The following is a 21639-nucleotide window of genomic DNA, read 5'->3' on the forward strand; positions in this document are numbered from 1 at the left end:
TCTCGCGACTCGTCGCGGCAATTATTTTAATTTGTTTAGTGCCCATTCCCCCCCCCCCCGCCCCCCTATCTATCCACCTTCTTCTCCCTCCTCACTATCGGCCGAGGGAATTTCTCGTTTTTGTCATCACGGATTATTATTCAGAGGTCGAGGATTTTTGTATAATGTTTGTAGGAAACTCAGGACACATGTATTAAAATTCGAATATTATAATATTCAATTCAAACTAGAGTATCTGTCGTAGTATGCAGACACGAATCGTCTAAACTGATCGCGTGAAATTTTATTCTTTTCTTTTTCTTTCTTTCTTTTTTTTTTTTTTGGTTCAGCGTGGTTTTCGACTCAATTTTTCTTTTCCACTTGCTCGTTTGCGACATTTGTGTACATCCAAGTAACGTTCAATTCTTTAAAGCTAAACGAAAATATCACGAGCTGAAAATGGACTGACTTTCTTAAATGGAAACCCTTCCGCGTTCTTCTCGCGTGCGCCAAATCCTCTCTTCACTCTCGCGTAATTCATCACGTCCTCCCTTATCTTTCCACGAAACGAGTCTTCCAGGATTAAAGTTGTACCATCTTTTAAACTTAACGATCTTCGAGCTGTGTTGTTCCAACATATTTTCGACGGAACGGCGGAGAGAGTCGACGTATGCAAGAGTAAAACGAACAGAATCGTACGTATCCGTTTAACGAAACGTTCGAAGGAAATTCAGCCGTGAATGTACAGTTCTCCAAAAGCCCCTCACCTTTCTTACTTTCTTCTTTCGTTCGTATTCACGGGGAACGACGTTCTTTTAAGTCCGGCACGATCTACCGACGAGTTGCGGCAATTATTTTAATTTGTTTAGAGTTCGTGCCTCTCCACCCCTCTTCTCATCGACCAAGAGAATTTTTTCGCGCGCGCCATCCTTCTTCACCCTCGTCCGCCCCTTTCTCCAGCCGATATACTGCCCTCCCTTGTTTCTTACTTTACTTTCGAACGCTCGTTTTCCACTCGACTTTATCTCTTCGCGAAGCTCACAGCAACAGAATGTCATCTGTCTGGCCATTAGAATTATCAGACTGCTTTCCATTTATCATCGAACTTTCGCGTATCGCGTAACGAAAATAATTTCTGCTGTTTTTTTTTTTTTTTTTTTTTCACTGCGTTCTCCATATTTTCCCACGTATGCTCATTCTAATAAGCTACCTTTCTTCTTGAGGTCAAAGATCATTCTTTCAAAGGTCTCCATTTCATACATACATGTCTAACAAGCGAGAAACTTTTGAAAGTAACGAATATTTTCGTAATAGAAGAATCAAGACTCCAATTTATCCGTTTGAATTCGAAGCGAATGCTTAAAGTGAAAGAAAATTTATCGACACTTGCTCGAGAAAACTGTCAACAAATTGTAAGAAAATACTTCTTCGATATATTGTTTAAACAAACGGTAATGCACCATTAAATTCGTTAAGAGAACACTAGTTTCGTTCATCTATACAAAATACTATATTTTCAGTACGAAAATCAGTATCTTTGAAATAAATTCCAAAGCCCCAACTTGAAGGGTAGTTTACGCCCCGCAACATTGCCGATAAAAAAAAAAAATACGTGTCAAATATTTTTTTCCAAAAAAAGGAACAGTTAAGCCGTATTTGATCAAAATCGATGATTGACACTTTGGTTCACGTTCCCTTTTAAGTACAAAGGTCCATTCATACTATCGACGAGCCAAGCAGAACGAATGCATCGTAAAAGCACGTTATTTATAGCGTTTCATCGTCAGACTGCGGATTTTTGCACGTTTGTGATAAATTTGGCTAAACCGTACGAAAGCTTTCTGTAATATCTGGTACGTAAAACAATGTTTTAAACGTGTCTCTGTCTTCTTAATTATTTTCCCGAAAATATGAATCTGCATAAAAATCCGCAGTTTCATTATTATTCCGTTCGTTATCATTTCTAATTACTCGTTTGTAACGTATGTACATTGTAAAATTAATTATCCACGAGAAAATTCGTCCACTACTTTTAAACTTTCTCCAATTCGCGATATGAAAATTCTTGCACGTTCCAAACAGGATTTCATTGCACCATCTTTCTCGTTCACTAAATTACGTCGCTGACTGAGAGAATGGAGATGGAAACAACTATAATAAATTCAACTAAAACAAGCGCAAATTGTGACGAGTGAAAATTTTAAAATTAATTATCCACGAAAAATTCATCTTCTTTTCTCCTCATTTGTGATATTAACATTCTTACACGATTCTAGTCGTGACTCCGTCTTTCGTCTGCTTTAGTTTGCTATTTAAAAAATTATGTCACTGACCTACAATACATACAATGGAAATGGGAACAAATTGCGATGCGAGCGTATCAGTTTCCAATACATGGCGTCAGATTTTATTCCCTGTCGGCGAACGTGCGAAGAAAACGGTCGGCCAAGTTCTCGCGTCAGCGTCAGGACGTCGATTATCGGCTGAAGCGGCGAGTGGCAAGCAACGGACGATCTTCGTAAGTCTAATCGAGCGCCAAAGTTCCGGCGAGTTTGCAGTGATAAGACGTCGCATGGTCGATGAACGAGGGAGGGAACACTGCGAGCAATGTTGACTCGTCCTGGGAAGTTTCGACAGTCGCGCACAGTCTCATCCGGCGCACTTTGTCCGCGGCTATAAGACAAATTGGATTGGTTTTTAACGAGCACGATGACTCGAGAGGCAGTGGGAGAGGGAGTTGGCCCGATTTTCGATTCCCTCGTTGCTCATTTACCTTCCATCTCGGACGATTTGCGAGAAATTGAAGAGGCACCGATAGATTTCGCGACTCGTGAAAGCCTATTAATTGCACTCGCGCCTTTTCTTCGCGCGCCTTTGCCGGAATTTTGTCGGGACGATATTCTGGGAGAAAATCTGGTCGTGGTTCTGTCTCTTTTGCGTCGCACGTTTCCCAGACGAGGGACAAGGAAAATATAGTTTCGGTGTTAATTCAAATAAACGGAAGATGGTTTGACATCAAAGACTTTCAATGTCTAACACTTAGATATTTCATGTACATTCGAAATATACAATTTATAATATATTTATATATTTTTTATGTAAAATATATAATTTTATATATTTATAATAATTATATATTTTATATAATAATTTTATATATTTATAATTTATAATTATAATTTATAATTATATATTTATAATTTATACTTAACTAATTATATATTTATAATATATTCATATATATTCTTTTAATATATATTTTGTTACAATATACGTATAGAGAAAGTATACTTTTGCGTTTCTTGGTATCAATGACTCGATTTAAGAGAAACTTGCAGATACAACACTTCTTGCAATATACTAACGCTTCTCGAATTCCTTTTCTGCAGATACAAAAAGATTTACGTAGAAACCAACAAATGTCGATCCCCAGATGTGAAGTAATTTATAATTTCCAACAATTTTGTTCTAAATTAATAACTTTATATCAAGTACGAAATACCCATGCACGAAGTAAATGTTGATGATCGAAACATTGGTTAATCGGGACAAGATTTTTAGTCACCATATCGTGAATAAAAATGAAATAGAAAAATTATCAATGTGCGATTATCAAAGTTACGTAGTGAAAAGAAGAAATTAAATTAAAATTCATATTATGACCTTTCTATACAAGTCAACATTTAATTTGATTTATAACGCTATTACTATCCGCAGCGAGAAATGTTGCAATGAAAAAATGAATAGTCTCTTTTTTTTTAAATGGAATATTTTACATCGAGAGATTCGACATTCTTCGCAAAAAGTATCGACTCACGTCGAAGAATTGTCCATTCGAGAGAGATATTTCGACTTTCGGCATTTACAACTCGCGTTGAAGAAAGAAAATGGAAAATCGCCAGATTCGACTCGTTAGCAGTGGACATCATCGTAACTTTGAAGCACGCTTTGTCAAGCGCGCTTCAGTTTGCTTGTATCCGTGTTGCTTGCATCTGCGCGGATAAATGTTTACCGGTAATATTTTGGAATATGCCGTAACAAGAGACGACAGGGAAGTTCCTCGACGTTGTGCTACGCCGTAGACACAAGCTTAACGCGAACAGCGGTTAGCGAGACAACGGCCAGAACGTAGCACGAAAGCACGACGACTTTGCGAAAGATTTGGGTCCGATGTGTGCCGCGTTTCGTTCATAAACCAAAGTCCACAACTTTGAGAGAACGGCCATTTTCGAGCCTCTGGCTCGCCGATACACTCCGTAATGCCGTCTCCGACAGGAAAGCTCGATCTCCGAAGTGCTTGAAAGGTTATCTGACTCTCTCGGCCGAGTGCACTTCTGTCCGCCTGTATTGAGTTTCAGGCTTGGCGCTCACGGGGAGCACAAGCAAACTCTCGCCCGCCGACTATGACGAATTGCGAAAGTTGCGTGAAAAATTGGATAGCGTTAGATAAGACCGGCGCTACGTTCACGTCACCTCGTGAACTATGGCGCGTCGTCCACGCGCCGCTCCTATGATTTAGACTCTTATTATTACGCGGCCATCGAACTTTTCTCTCTCTCTCTCTCTCTCTCTCTCTCTCTCTCTCTCTCTTTCTCTGTCTGTCTGTCTGTCGGTCCCGCCCGGAATATAAATAACCGCGAACGTTCGGCGTTTTTTGCTTTCTGTTTCAGCTACGACGCGAGAAATCGACAATTCGGCAAGGCGAAGCTGTGGAGCGCGTCTCACTTCTGGGGCGAGCGAGCGTCCTTCAGAGCGAGCCCGCCTGCGCAGCTGACCATTCGTGACCTGAGGGAGAGCGACCAGGGGGTGTACAGGTGCAGGGTGGATTTCCGCAACTCGCCGACCAGGAACCTCAAGGTCAACTTCACCGTCATCGGTAAGGCAACCAAAAAGCGAACCACTTTGGCTGGAATTTTGGAAATCGACTTTTCGGCGGTTGCCGCGCGCGAGTGACAGATTGTTCCAATCTGAGTGGTTGAAAAATAATCATCTCCGAAGCTACTTGTCATTTAAGAAATGTCTCGAACGCATCTTTCTTTGTGGTTTGGAGAGGGTAGTAATTCGGTACACTTGAACGTGTGTATTTTAATTTTTTTTTTTTTTTTTTGAGTATAATTATGTAATTTTGTTTGATTATGTATAAGTTGCTCTCTACAAAAATGTTATTAACCTATCCTCGTCTAAGATCCACTAGTTTAGGAGATATTTCTTCTAAAATCTGTACATAAAAGGCAAGAGCAGTATATATACAAAGTATAATGCAAAATAGCAGTATAAGCAGTATAATACAAAAATACTGCGCTTGTCCTTCATATGATAGACTTTATAAAATTAAAGTTAAAGTTATCTCCTAAGCTAGTAGCTTTTCGATCTACATAGGTTAATACTTTCTTATAGAAAATGACCTGCGTCGACTGACACAAAAAAAAAAAAAGAATTACATAATTACGTATCTATCTAGAGACAAACTAACTGTACTCTCAAATTGCTGCCCTTTCAAAGCAGGAAAAAATGCATTCGAGACGTTTTTAAAATGATAAATAGTAAATGATGCGTCATTTAAATGATAAATTTCAAAGATAATTGCATTTATAAATTGAAATGGGACAATCTGTGCAAGGGTAAAGAAATAGTGAGCAGAGTTTAGGTTTAGGTTGCTGCCCTTTCAAAGCAGAAAAAAATGCATTCGAGACGTTTTTGAAATGATAAATAGTAAATGATGCGTCATTTAAATGATAAATTTCAAAGATAATTGCATTTATAAATTGAAATGGGACATTCTGTGCAAGGGTAAAGAAATAGTGAGCAGAGTTTAGGTTTAGGTTGCAACGTGGCTGATTGTTCAACTGACTTGTGAGAAAAGGAACCAATTGAACCATTTGCTACGTACATTTTATCTTGTTTTCACTATATTTTTATCACGATACAGAAAATTTATACATAAAATGCAGCGCTCTCTACAATATTTAATAAATTTCTGCGTAGCTTCTACTTTCATCGCTGATAAAATTAATATTGTTGACAAAATAATAGCGTTCATAAATTAATATTGTCGATAAAATAACGGTATCGATGGAAACAGAATGCCCGCAGCCTCCACTAATAAAGTAATGAAGTTCCTTCGTTAAATCAAACTCTGACGATACCTCTGCCAAAACGCAGACAAATCCGCGCTCGACACGCAGTTTTTAAGACTCGTTCGAAATTCCAAACAACCGATCGCGGCCATGAGAAACAAACACGACTCGGCCTATTCAAAATCACTCAGAAATCCCGAGACACGTTCAGAAACTCAGCTCAACCCGAGTTGGATAAATCACGATCGAGGGTCACGACTCCGCGTTGAAGTCGCGCGGCGCGAGCATTAAAATTTAAAACGATCGTCGTCCGGTTCATCTTCTTCTTCATCGGCAAAGTTCGCCAGTTTCCACGTGAAAGCTACTTCGAGGCTGGTCGTGACGCGGAGAAAATTACGATTCCCGCGTTCGAAACCGCAAGGAAATCGTCCGGTTAGTTTGAAACACGATCGAGAGACAAACCCGGGCCCTTCGGACAATCGGCAGCGCATTGAAAGGGAGTATTTCGGACACGATTGTGTCTGGAGTGCGGCGATTTGCGGTCGATTAGTTCGCGCACTGATTCCGTCCCTCGAACCGATCGGTCCAATTGCTCGTTCGTTCGTCACTCGAGTAGTTACCGCCAGACTTTATTTGCCGATCAAGGTTAATCAGCCTCTGGCTGACTCTGATCGCCGGATTTCCACTGTGACCGCGCCGATCAATAATCCGAGGGGGTGAGGGAACTCTTTCAAGAGTCACTTTGTCGTTTCGATCGATTCGCTTCTTCGTCTATACACGCGAGCACACTTTTTAGAGACGGGAGTGTCTTGGTCAGTTGCTTCGATTATTCATTTTATTCATTTTATTCATTTTTCACGGGGAGGGGGGGTAAAGAAAAATACCCATTGGCGCAATTATGAAAATTTTTTAAATACAACGAGTGAAAAATTGCAAGAAGAGTTGCAACTAAGTAACGAGCGTTCAAGAGATGGGAATGAATGATTAAAAACATCGATCAAACAATGTTTGCATTATTATCGTTGATAACCAACAACTGTCAATCTCCAGACGTAAAGTAATTTCCAAAAATTTTATTCCAAATAACTCTGCACGATGTAAAAGCTCGTTCATACACATTCGTGCATTTCTTTCGTGCATTTCTCTTATACAGGCCATCTGTTATAATTAAACGCACACTGAAGTATAATAACCACAGGTTAGAACAACCACGATGCTACACTGCCACAGCCACAATAGCTCCAACTGCCTGCTCGTTCGAAAATGAAGCAAAGTTGGAAGAATTCGCCCCCCCCCCCTCACCCCTCCGCCAACAATCGTTTCGCGTAATTTCGAATTAACTCGGAACAACGATCTTCCCCGATCTGTTCGGAGGCATCGAGGCGTAAAACGAGCCACCGCGGCCTCTCACGGCTGCAAAACGTACCCGTCCCCTTGGTCAATTCGATTACTCGAAACGAAGGGGAGCCCAGACGCTCTCCTCGTGGATCCTCGATCGGGATAAGCTCGGAAACTTGCTCGGGTATTAACCCTCCCTGCGAATCCACGTCCTCGTGGGACGGAAGATTTCTATTTTTCCCCGGCGAACCACCTCCTCCTCCCTCCTCCCCCCTCCCTTCGCTCCTCGTTTCTCGTGCACCATGCAGATACCACCGTAGAAGACGTTACGATCGTCTCTTACGAGGATGAATTCGGGATTCATTCGGCGTTCGTCTGGCTGAGAAGTCAAGACGCCGGGCTGCTCGTCGTCTGCTTCGAGAAGAAGCACTCGTCTCTCTCTCGCGAAACATTCTTGAGAGTTTAAGCTTTTCTTTCTCGCGAAGGTAGAAACGCGACGGGACGCTCAACGAGACTACGGTCACGCCAGATGTTTATTTCGACGATTGGTATATTACTAAAAAATTACTGTTATTATAATAATAATATTATTAATATTATTATTATATATTAATAATGTTATTATATACAATATTATTATTATTATTATTATATACAATATTAATAATAATATTATTATTATTATGTACAATATTAATAATAATAATAATATTATTATTATATACAATAATATTATTATTACTATATACAATATTAATAATATTATTATTATTATATACAATATTAATAATATTATTATTGCTATATACAATATTAATAATATTATTATTATTATATACAATATTAATAATATTATTATATACAATAATATTATTATTACTATATACAATATTAATAATATTATTATTATTATATACAATAATATTATTATTACTATATACAATATTAATAATATTATTATATACAATAATATTATTATTATTATATACAGCAATATTATTATTATTATTATATACAATTTCTCTACGCCCATCTACACCCCAATAGTAGTACATTTCGACGTTTAAATACGTGTCGAGTACATTGGGGTTGGAAGCGACTCGTTTCGAGAGTTAACGTCGCACGTTGAGATGGATTGATGCCCGTAGCTTTTTCTCATTTTCTTTCTAAGAACGTTACAATCAATCCTCATTGAGGATTACATAAGTAAGTAAGCTGGCGTGAGTCAGTGGCATGCAGAGTACTGGTAGTCGATTAATGAGATACATAGGCTTGGATGTTTATATAAATCTATAGTGAAGATCCACAGGGTAGTATTCTTTTTAGTTTTCGCGTGTGTACTGTAGAATCCAACAGTTGCGTGACCAAAGGGTTAGCATGAGTTGCACCTGTTGCCATTGCACCTGTCTCCTCTTTTTAATTATGGGGATCCTGAGATCACGGATGGTTTGTTTCGTTTGTTACATATTAAGGTGCATTTGCGATTATCCTTGCTGTTTTATGATTGAAAGAGTTGGAGTTGTTCCATAGGTCCAGATGGGTTTCAAGATGACTTTGTAAAACAGTAGTTTATTTTCCAGATTTAGATTTGATCGTCTACCCAAGTGCCAATAATATTGTTTAACTTTTAACTTCAGTTGGTTACATTTAGCTTTGATATATTGTTTCCAGGTTAATCTTCTGTCGAGGTGCAATCTCAAGTATTTAACCGAATTTTTAGTTGGAATTGTTGAGTTGTTACAAGTCACTGGCAATTTTGGTTTGATGAATTCTTCCAAAGTGTTGAGGTTTCGTTGAAAAGATGTAGATGCTATTTGCGGATCTTCATGAGATGATAATAGAACTGTATCATGTTGCAGTGATTCCAATGGAATAAGTAGATCGACTGTATACGTGGAAGATATAAGACGGTTCAGAGACACTGTTTTGCAGAGTTTTTGTCGAAAATTAGATAATTAGTCGCACTCGTGGTACAAGTTATGGATTTTGATTTGAAAAGAAAGCAAATGGCAAACCTACGAAATTTCGATTTGAATTTTAAATTTAACTTCTTTAAATTAAACATTGATAAATAAAAATTATATATATATATATATATATATATAACGTTTCAATACCTTTTCATAATTTCAATAACTAATGCTTATCTCAACAACTGAGAAGAAAATAAGTAAAACAGAGGGTTAACTGAGACGTAAAGAAATCTCTTTCAATTATTTTATAGACGGACGCTTTATATTATTTATATTGCCCCGTCGAAATATGAAAAATTTCGACCTCCAACGCGAGTTGCATGATCTCTCTAACTTTCACTTCGACTAAATTTCTCTGTATCACAGCTACTCATTTAATATCGAATGAACAGTACATCCATTTGTCGACGAATTTTAGACAACTGTTCTGTTCTAGCGTCACGTCATGTAATAAAAAAGCCATCGGGGCCAATTAAATCAAATGAAATCCTCTCTCGTCCTCAAAAAAAACTACCAACGTGTCATTCGAAAATTCGGTAACGTGACTAGCGTGCCATCTTTTTTGTCCGACGGCGTAAATTTATGCACGATCGTTTTAATTAACCGAGTCACTCGGACGAGATCGAATTGGCTTTCGACGTGCACAGAAGCCGCTTCCATTTATTTGTAAAATGTACAATCGTGTCCTGAAATACTTGTTCTTTAATGTGCGTGTTAAGTGGGAAAAGATTCAGCCTGTGCGCGAATGATCATTGACGTAGAAGTCGAAGATCGACGAAGATCGACAGACGGAACGGAAGGTCTCGTTATCACGATCACAAGGATCGAGAGGCGAGTGCTTCCTCCTTTGTCCTTGTTACGCGTCTCGGCAGATTTTCACGAGACCGTCGGAAAGTTTCCTCCGAGCGGAATCGGTAGCCAGCCCGCTCGGGTTGCTCGCTCGCGCTTTAACTCAGTTTAATAGCCGATCGATGAGCAAATTGGGTTAGAGGTTTCCTAAAAGGAGTTTCGGCTTCCGAGCCGCGCTCCGTGCACGAAGCGCGTCCGTTCTGCTTGAGGGACCGCCACGATACCAGTTTCGGATCCTATTAAGAGACAAGAGCAGTGTCCTTTGGGCCTGTCTTAGACTTTCGTGAAAGTATCAAGAAACCCGGAGCGGAGTGGAGAGAGCGGGCACGTAACGTCGATGCTCGAAATTCCTCGCCGGTTTCACCGCTTTGTCCATCGTCTCCCGTTTAATTTACAGAAATTCTCCGTGTATCTGATAAAACCTTGCCCCGATCCGTAATTTTTAACATATATCGGCATATGTTGTGGGTGTGTGTGTGTGGGGTGTCTACATATTATGCACGATATATGTGTATTAATTAATATTAATATGTATGGTACATGTGTATTGTTTTATCTCGTTTGATTATTAGTGTAAAACAAGAATATGAAGATATTTATTTTTTTATATAAATTATTTAATATCGTTATATAATATTATTTATAATATATAATACTTATTGTGAAATAAATTATATATATTGTAAATAAATTATGAAATATATTTTTATATGAAAGGATATGTATTGTGCGAACGTGTAACAACGAAAGAGAATCTTATTCCTTGAGGTTATGACGTCTTTCGTTGTATTTATAATTGAGAAATGAAAATAAAAAAATTTATTTACACAATAAAGGGCGTGAGCTTTTGTTTATATATTTTACCAAAAATCATTCGACTCTCTGAAAATAAATATATAAAATATTATAAATATATATTATAAATATTTTATTATAAATATTATAAATATTATAAATATATAAAATATATAAAATATATTTATAACTGAGAAACGAAAAAATTTAGAATACAATAAAGGACGTGAGCTTCTATTTATATATTTTACCAAAAATAATTCGACTCTCTGAAAATAAATATATAAAATATTATAAATATATATTGTAAATATTTTATTATAAATATTATAAATATATAAAATATATAAAATATATTTATAATTGAGAAACGAAAAAATTTAGAATACAATAAAGGACGTGAGCTTCTATTTATATATTTTACCAAAAACTATTCGAATCTCTGAAAATAAATATATAAAATATTATAAATATATATTGTAAATATTTTATTATAAATATTATAAATATATAAAATATATAAAATATATTTATAATTGAGAAACGAAAAAATTTAGAATACAATAAAGGACGTGAGCTTCTGTTTATATATTTTACCAAAAATCATTCGAGTCTCTGAAAATACGCTATTACAAATATATAAAATATATTTATAATTGAGAAATGAAGATGAAAAAATTTATTTATACAATAAAGAGCGTGAGCTTCTGTTTATATATTTTACCAAAAGTCATTCGAGTCTCTGAAAATACGCTATTATAAATACACAAAATTTCTAATAAATGAGAGATTCTAAATTGAGTAGATTTTGGTAGTTCTAGTGTTACGACAATCGATCGGTACAAAAGCCGAACAATAATCTCTCTCTCTCTCTCTCTCTCTCTCTCTCTCTCTCTCTCTCTCTCTCTCTCTCTCTTTCTTATCGTTCGCCTCGAGGGCGATCCTTCCGAGTTAATATAGAGCCGCGTTCGGTCAGTTTGCAATATTCCTCCTGCACTGGCAGCGAAGGGAAATCGCGAAGTCGCGGTGTTCTCGACTTGAGAAGGAGATCCGCCACTCGAACGAGCCACCACCGAGTGGTTCGAAACTTGCCGAGGGGGAAGCTGCCGAAACGTTGAGTCGGCGAACGTTAATCCGATTAGGATTTAGTTTAGATTTTGACAAGAAACTCTCTCTCTCTCTCTACTCTCACACTCTCTACTCTCGTGCTCCTTAGTTCAACGATGTCTAATCGCCGATTACAGATAAATTAATTTTATCTTATCCCGTCCTATCGTTTTAACCATCACGTTCTGTCACTGCAAATGTCTATCTCCTCCTTCTTTGGATGTGTTTCAATGTCGCCACTAATTGTAAGTCATTGGCCATACATACACAATTGTTTTGTAGAATTCTTCTAAATAAACAAAGATATTTTTTGACACGTCAAAACTCCGTTTGACATTGGAATTCTGTATCATTTCGAATACTGTGCACTCGCGAAATATCTGTCTCCTTCATTCGTGTGTTTGAGTGTCCCGTCGACTACTATAATTGTCATTAACGACATTAACGACACGTAGCATTTTTGTTATGTTTTTTCTAAATAAGTAAGAATATTTTTTAACGTGATCATGGGACGTCGAAAACTGCGTTTGGGGTTGGCGTTTGTATTTTTGCCTCTGCGTCTCGATTCTTCTGCGCTCGTAAAATAGATGACTATCGGAATAGACAGCCGGATCCATTCGATCTGATTTAGGCTACGGCCACGCGAGCGTTGTGACGTACGTCACGACGTTCACAAGATCGTATTGTCATATTAGAACTCACACACCAGGAACGTGCGTCATTTTCAACGTGCGTTAACTCGACGTATAATACTCGTGTATAATATTGGACGCATCAGCGCATGCTTTGAATCATACATGCGTGAATATATCGTTCGTTGTTTTCGGCATTCTCTTTCTTCTTTTTTTTTTTTTTTTTTTTTTTTTTTTGTCAACTCTGTGGCTGCACGGGAAAACGTCGCCATTTTAAAACCTTCGAATTGAATTGCAAAACTATACAGCTCGTATCTGCGCATGAAAATACGTGAAAACAAATTTCAGAGATTTAAAGTGATCGTGCCGTTTAATCGAGATAAATTCACAAAATTTGAAGAATACGACAAGCATCTTATCTCTGAGAATTATTTTTTATTAATCAGCTCGTACTGTAATTAATTTCGTATGGAATACACTCTAAATGAAATTAAACTCTATAGTTTTATTTCACCAGAAGTAACGCAGTGAAGATTAATAATTATATAAGCTGTTTTTTTTTTTTTTAAGTGTTACTCTTATTTCGAGATATTAAAATATTAAAAATATAATTGTAAATTCACTGTGATATCATAAATAGCAAAAGGAGACATCTATATCTAAATAAAATTGGAAATAATTCATTTTTTTTTTTTTTTCAAAATTGAACTTATACCTTCAAAAGGAAAAACGAACACATTGAACAATAATAATAATAACACGTAAAGTAGAAAAAGTAAAATTATACAAAGAAAATATATTTATACCTACTGTAAAAAGGAACCAAAGAGTTACTAATGAGGAAACTAAAATGAGAACACATAATCACGAGACAATCGATGAACTAACGCGAAAGAAGCAATGCTCGAGTGGCCGTGACCTTGTCTGAACGCGAAACGCTATACTTTTCCTCGCACATTTCTAGGCCAACGATCTATCTGTTCGCTTACGTTGGAAAGTTTTCGTTGAAAAATATTACAGACGTTTAATCGCGTGATTACGATCTTCTCGAACGATCTTGCGCTCTGATCAGAGCTGATTAATATTTATAGAGTAATAAAATATTTTAAATACTATTTTAAATAATGGATTTTAAATACTATTTTAAATAATTCTTCACAATTCAAATAAAATGGTATTTCAAGTAGGGCATAAAATATTTAGTAAATAAAATGTTTTTTTTACTTTGACAATCTAAAGCTAAAGTATGAAAATAAATATTTTCTTTTGAATCTAAAACATAAAATAAAATATTTTTTATTTCAATAACATGAAGCATAAAATAGAATACTTCCCATAGTTCTTAACCTGAGAATAAATTGCGAAAATGATTAACGTAACGTAAAACGAGATAACGTAAGAAATGACAATTATTTGCAAACGAAATTTATTTTCTTTTGAAATATAGCCATTCGCATGTAACGAAGCGCGTCGCTCAAAGTTTCCATCATTTAAACTACTCTTTCGTGGAAAAAGAAACAGTCTGTCAACTGAAAGACGGAATTGGCGTATCGTATTTGAAAAATCATTGTTTCATGTATTTATATTTCGTGGTACTTTGAATTTGCAAATCCTTATCGCTCAAATAGTAGTTGACTAACTCTGCAACCATTGTCCCCAATATCATCACTGTGTATTTTATTTTATTTTTATTTTAATTATTTTATTTTTACTGTAATATTTTATTTTTAAAAGTGCATTTGTCTTTCGAACAAATAAAATATTTTATTTCCAAAAACACATGCATGATGTAAAATAGAAACATAATGAATAAAATATAAAATAAAATATCTGTTTTACTATTTGCCATTTAAAATAGTATTTCACCCAAAGCTCCGGCTTTGATTAAACCTTCGTTCGCCCTATTTAAACGTTCGTTCGTTCAGTTTTCACGACGCTGACAAAAATCCACCCTCCACCCTAAGTCGGATTGCTTACAGAACGCTCTCTGAACGGAAATCTCGTCTCGGTCACGCCGACCGAGTCACAACGTGCTGGTGCTTCTATAATCTATATCCAAACGTATCGCATTGAAATCACTGGGAACAATCGGCCGCCGCATCGGGAAACGCATTATTCCCTCAGATACATGCTCAATGCCGAATATCCCACGTTTAATCCTCTTATCAGTGATTACCTATTAGCCTCATTGAACGAGGAGCGAAAACGTTAAGCCTTTAAAGGCGAGCGGCCGCGTAAAAGACGGTGGCGACGTCGGGAGATCGCGTCGTTTACCCATGGACACACGAGGCCAGGCTCTTCTTTCTTCTCGAATGGGCCAGAGTGTAATACCCCAGAGTCGATACCCCTCGAAGGACATCGAACGTCTCTCCTTTCGTCTAAGCCTCTTATCTGTAATTACGTAGAGACGCCGTAAGACAGGAAGAAGAAAGGGACTCGGCTTCGACGAAGTAAGCCGAGCATCAAACACTGGTTATAACCGGGGCATTTCCTCCCCGGGCTTTCCTTTCCAGGCCATCGTTCTCCGCCGCAATTTTTCCCCACCCCGCGAGAATTAAATATCCCCCGCGAAAGAAATACGAATCTGCAGACGGGCAGAAATCGTGCGAAATTAAACGCGGGGCGCGACGAGTGAGGAAATCGAGTCTTTGAAATTTTCAAATAAGCGAATAAGCGAGGGATTCAAAGAGGGAGCAGAACAGCTTTCAGGCCTGTCAGATCAAATGTACTAACTCGGCACCGAGAGGTAGAAACATCAGGTTGGCCAATAAGTCTGCACGATTTTTATCAGGCAGTTGGTAAAAGTAATTTCAGTTCCTGGAGGATCGTACATTTGACAAGGGAAAAGTTTCAGGCGTGCCTTTTTAAACAATTCTGCGCAAACTGGTTAAGTATTTCTCGCCGCGTGTTGTTTTAAAAATCGTAAATCAAAGTGAGTATTTTTAACATATTTTATCGTTTTATTTTCAAAAGGGAAGAAGTGCAACGCAAGAGCGTAAAAAAGATTTGTGACATGTATGCTTTATCAGAACGCGTGTGCCAAAAATAGTTTGGTAAATTTCGTTTTGGTGATTTCAACAGTGAAATTTTAAATCGTTTGAACAAGTTAATTCAAAAGCGTCATTGCAGTTCATGAAGTAATTGCTGGTACGAGAGCAATTTCTTTATGGATAAGATGAGTTTCTTCAAAATAATGTACCTTGGAACAATCGTCACTCATTCTTTTTTTTCCCACGGACGTGTATGTTGCAAATTATTTCTCTGTCCGATGTGTCGCGTGAACATTTACATTTACCTCGTTTATCAGAACAAAATGATTCGAAAAATAAATAGAAAAGTTCAAATTATAGAAGTTGTTTAGATTTCTCCACTACTATCCTACTTTGAACACCAAAATATAATTGATCAATTACATCAACGTTTAGTTATTCATGTACACGAATACATTTCTATCGTATTTGACATAGATCACAGTGAAATCTGTAGACCAAACGTTAAAATATCGAGAAGAGATTGTCGAGTCTCGAAAATAGCTGCGTTTTGCGCCGATACAAATTACGGTGCATTGCTGCGCGAGCAACTAGTTCAAACAGAGCAGGTCCTTTGACGCATCACCTCCCTAACAAACACTATTCGCTGTTCACTGATCAGATAAACTCGCTGTTCATAAAAGTGTCATCATTCGTGTTACCAGCGGATATAATTTGAAACATGCAATACTCGCGCTTTTTAACTACTTGCGCTGGCAGCTGATTGCGGACCATAACGAGTGACCAAAACCGTATACAATAATTCGTCGCTTTCTTATTAAACTCGTCGGTACGATATCACTGGATAGAAATTATTATAGAAGCAATAAATTTATTATTTGCTTTGCCTGTATTGTTTTACTTAAATACACTTGAAACTCAGAAAATATTACAATTTTGGAACAAAAAGTTCCCGACGTGCGTGGCACGTCATTACAGCGCAAGATGTTAACCACTTGCGCTGGCAACTGATTGCGGACCATAACGAGTGACCAAAACTGTATACAATAAATCGTCGCTTTCTTATTAAACTCGTCGGTACGATATCACTGGATAGAAATTATTATAGAAGTAATAAATTTATTATTTGCTTTGCCTATATTGTTTTACTTAAATACACTTGAAACTGAGGAAATATTACAATTTCGGAACAAAAAGTTCTCGACGTGCGTGGCACGTCATTACAGCGCAAGATGTTAACCACTTGCGAACCATAACGAGTGACCAAAACCGTATACAATAATTCGTCTCTTTCTTTTTAAACTCGTCGGTACGATATCACTGGATAGAAATTATTATAGAAGTAATAAATTTATTATTTGCTTTGCCTATATTGTTTTACTTAAATACACTTGAAACTGAGGAAATATTACAATTTCGGAACAAAAAGTTCTCGACGTGCGTGGCACGTCATTACAGCGCAAGATGTTAACCACTTGCGAACCATAACGAGTGACCAAAACCGTATACAATAATTCGTCTCTTTCTTTTTAAACTTGTCGGTACGATATCACTGGATAGAAATTATTATAGAAGCAATAAATTTATTATTTGCTTCGCCTATTTTGTTTTACTTAAATATACTTGAAACTGAGAAAATATTACAATCATTACCATCAAGCTGGTAGAAAGTTGAAAATTATCGCGATATTATAAATGTTTAAATTGTTAAATGTTTAAATGTTTAAATGTTTAAATCACAAACTTCATGAAATTACGAGCGACACAATAAGAAGGCAAAAGTGTATCGAACGAATCGTTCGAATTTCGTGTCACGATAAAATTTCGCATTAAATTGGCCGAAGAAAAAAATTACGAGCCGAAACGAAACGAAACGAAAATCACAAAGCTACTTTAACGGGACGCTGGTTCTTAACGGGTTAAATCGTGGGCCTCACGCGCTAATCACTAGCTTCCCCTTTTGTCTCCGGTATCTTCCGCTTCCTCAAACATCTCCGATTATCTCCCCTTTCAAGCGTCTTTTTCATTCGAGCCTCTTTTTCTTCTCCTCCCTTTGCTCCGGAAACCAGCGTCACGTCGCGTCGACCGGAAAGCGACATTCCTCGGAAAAAAATTGTTACGCGAAGCTCACCCCTCCCGAGAGAGGGTCTATTTTGGAAAATTGAAAGGATCTCCTCTCGCGCGCTCCTTTCCACGCGGCGTGTAACTCGACGTCAGAATTGAATCGGTGCTCGCTCGGTGAAATCTCATCTTATGTCGCGGAGGATACGTTGAAAGGAGGGCACGCGCGGCGAGCGACGAAATACGAAGAGGCGAAGAGCGAGAAGAGAAAGAGCGGGGTCGGGTTCTCGATCCTCGAAATTTACCACGGCTTAGCAACGTCGTCTCCATTCTGCTGGATTTTGGCGTAAATTTCAGCGATAGTTCTGCCAAACGTACCGGCTGCTCGTTCGAAATAAAATTCGTTGCACTTTTTGCACAACGATTCGTTTATCGTTTAATTTATTTATTAAAACTAAACAGCTGGGAATTGTTAAAAGGGCCAGTTGTTCACATTCAGCTTTGACAAATCTTTGACAAAACCATCGGAACTTTGGGAAAGCAGTGAGATTAAATAATAACGTACAGAGTGTTTTCTCTTCATGCCACAAAATCGACTGATCAGAAAATGTTTTCACAAATATCGTTTGGCATAAAGGGGTATATTATACTAAGCAAACAACTTTGTACCAATACTAATTGAGAAATATTTTAACAAATTTTTAATTAATTTATTCGACGAGTCTGCTCGCGTTTTCGCTTCTATTTTCATATGCCGTATTAAAATACGATGAAACTGTAACTTTTATTAGTCACAAGTCTGTTTTGTTTGAGAATGGACGATCATCGTGAGTGAATTTTGATTTATCCATAGGAAGACAGAAAATTAATGAAATTATTGAAATTATTAGAAAATCGAACTATAAAGAAGCTAATAATAAACATTCGTTATAATATTTTATAATATTAGCATTTAATTAGAACATTGCTGACTAAAACGATTCAAACCAATGCTGAAAATAATACACCTCTGATATAGAAAAGTGTTTCAAAATCGATGATAATATTTCCATGACAAAATATAATTAACGAAAAAGTATCTTGAAACAGTATGTTAGAGTTAATATTATTATTATTTTTAGTATAAACAAAAAATGTTTTAAAATTCAGCAGCAATACTTTAATATCGTATAATCATATATATATATATATATAGTATATTGATCATCGCAGATTAATCATAATAATATTAAACATATCAATCACCGTGAGAGACAACAACTAATCAAACAGCAATGAAACAATTGTCGACGCCCGATAAAATCAAATAGAAATAATTTTTGATTAATTCGATGGTTCGGCAGCATTTTCAAAAACAAATGGTCCTTTACATCACAACGGAACACTATAAAACTAGGGGCGGAAAGTATCTTTTTCGATTTCGCGACACTGACTTTCTACCAAATGTAATCTGGTAATTGAATATTCTCGGAAATAAATCGCGTCGCGGAGGACGATACACCGAATGGCGGAGAGCGCGCAAAGAAGAGGAAGTGAGAAACGACGAAAAAGAATGGAAAAGTGGAAGAGAATCGGATTTCGATCTTGACGAAATTTACCGCGGCTTGGTAACATCGTCGCCGATAAGTTGAGAATCGTATACGTATGCGTGGGAGGGCTTTTTCCACGGGCGAACTCGTCGAATAATTTATCGCCCCGGCGAATAATGTATCGCTGATCGTAACTTATCCTTATCCAGAGAATAGTTTCCGGAGTAGGTAATGGAAACGCATGTTCCGAAAGTGAGCCGGAACGCACCGTCAGGCAAAACTTGCCGCCCCGTTTCTTCCATATTACCCGGGAATTCCTGGAAAGCCGGGCGAACAAGAGAGAGAGAGAGAGAGAGAGAGAGAGCCGGGGGAGATCTGTCACCGGAAAATTACTTTCACGAACACGTGGCTTGCCTATCTTTCGAGGAGATCGCCAATCGAACGGAACCAGTCTCTAACGAATAACAGCGATCGAGCTTGGTCGATGGTTGGACAAACGTTCGATTCCAATGGTCGAGGAACAATATATGGCTGTTGCTGATATATCGTTCGTCCTGATGATTGAGCTTCTAATACATGAATCTCTTAGGTTTCGTTTCTCAACAAATTCGAACGAAGGGGATGTTTTGTTTTTCGCGCTGAATTGAAAAATATTGAAAAAATCCATTAATTATACTTCCGTAAAACTTAAATAAAATAATAAAAAATAAAATATTGTACTTAAATAAAATAGTAAAAAATAAAATATTATACTTAAATAAAATAGTAAAAAATAAAATATTATATACTTAAATAAAATAGTAAAAAAAAAATATTATACTTAAATAAAATAGTAAAAAATAAAATATTATACTTAAATAAAATAGTAAAAAATAAAATATTATACTTAAATAAAATAGTAAAAAATAAAATAATAAAAAATAAAATATTATACTTAAATAAAATAGTAAAAAATAAAATATTATACTTAAATAAAATAGTAGAAAATAAAATATTATACTTAAATAAAATAGTAAGAAATAAAATATTATACTTAAATAAAATAATAAAAAATAAAATATTATAATAAATAATATTTTACTTAAATAAAATAATAAAAAATAAAATATTATAATAAATAATATTTTACTTAAATAAAATAATAAAAAATAAAATATTATAATAAATAATATTTTACTATTGTAATAAAATATTAATATTACTTAAATAAAATAATAAAAAATTATTACAAACGTGTGTTTGTAAAAGTTACTTTTGTTTTATAACATTCAGTCTTTCAGTGGCCAGTAGTTTCGAAAATTACTTACAAACACTTTGGGAAAGTGTTTTTGACCAATATTGAAGCTAATAAAGGTAGAATGGATTGAACGGTCTACTTTCCTTAGTAATAGAATACTTTCAAACCGTGGAGTTCAATTTTCAACTGAAAGATTTCGAAGATTCACGTTAGTTGGAGATTAAAGCTTGCCAGCCATGTACGTTTCGAGCAGATCTTCCCTTGTACCTACCGTCTCTCCTAACCGAATAATAGTGTTCGACGTTCGCTGAAAGTCGTGATTCGCTCGGAATTGAACTAAGATGAGAAGACTGGAAAAATCAAGCGCAATAACAAATGCAGATACCAGGGATCAGTCGGGAGAGCTGGGCAAAGCAAAAAAATACAGGGGAATCTCCAAGTTCGAGAATCGCGCTGCAGAATTCACCGTGTGTCCTCTCCTCCCTCCCACCCACGGGTCGTTCCCGTGCTCCTTTTGTCCGAGCAGTTTTTCCGCCGTTCTTTTTCTCAGTTCGTTTTTCGGTAAAAGTTCAGCCAGCAGTCGTCGTCCGTGGACGATAGCTACGAAAACACGACGGTGCTCATTAGCCGGAAGGACGTCTGCGGGAATTTTAAAGCATCCTGTTTTCCAAGGAAGCCGGAGGATCGATCCTCGAGTTTCGTCCAGCGCACGGAACGTCCGACGAGCACGTTTGCTTTCCACCACAAAGACCATCCCCTTCTCTGCCTTCCTTTCGCCGTCTCTCCCCTATTTTTTCTTTTTTCTTTTTTTTTTCATCTCTTTTTCGGATCGTTTAATTTTTCGGATGTCGCGGTGAATAGGATGAAATAACGAGGAAAGGAAAGCAAGGGGTGGACGAAGTGGGAGAGAGAAATAAAACGAATCGGTCGCGGCCCGGTAAATGGAACGGGGCGCGCCGGCTTTTGTTTCATCGTCGCGTGACAACGAGACACGCGATACGAGACGCGTACGTGGAAACATTCCCCGGCAAGCGGGAAGCTTTGAAATAGCGTGTGAAAAAAAAAAAAAAAA

At 36.9% G+C, this 21639-nt stretch overlaps 1 protein-coding gene across 3 annotated transcripts in view; it reads left to right on the forward strand.

The window, feature by feature from the left end:
• The window catches only part of LOC122538675 (hemicentin-1-like), a 282205-nt gene that overhangs the window by 77378 nt on the left and 183188 nt on the right, over positions 1-21639 (forward strand). For all 3 annotated transcript variants that reach the window (XR_006308897.1, XM_043672950.1, XM_043672951.1), the window contains exon 4: positions 4650-4855. Coding sequence is in view for 2 of the 3 variants with exons in the window: in XM_043672950.1 (XP_043528885.1) it covers positions 4650-4855 (206 nt within the window). In the remaining variant the exon portion in view is untranslated. The remainder of the gene's footprint in view (positions 1-4649; positions 4856-21639) is intronic.

The sequence above is a fragment of the Frieseomelitta varia genome, unplaced genomic scaffold, assembly GCF_011392965.1.
Source record: "Frieseomelitta varia isolate USP_RPSP 00005682 unplaced genomic scaffold, Fvar_1.2 scaffold_171, whole genome shotgun sequence".
Taxonomy (NCBI): domain Eukaryota; kingdom Metazoa; phylum Arthropoda; class Insecta; order Hymenoptera; family Apidae; genus Frieseomelitta; species Frieseomelitta varia.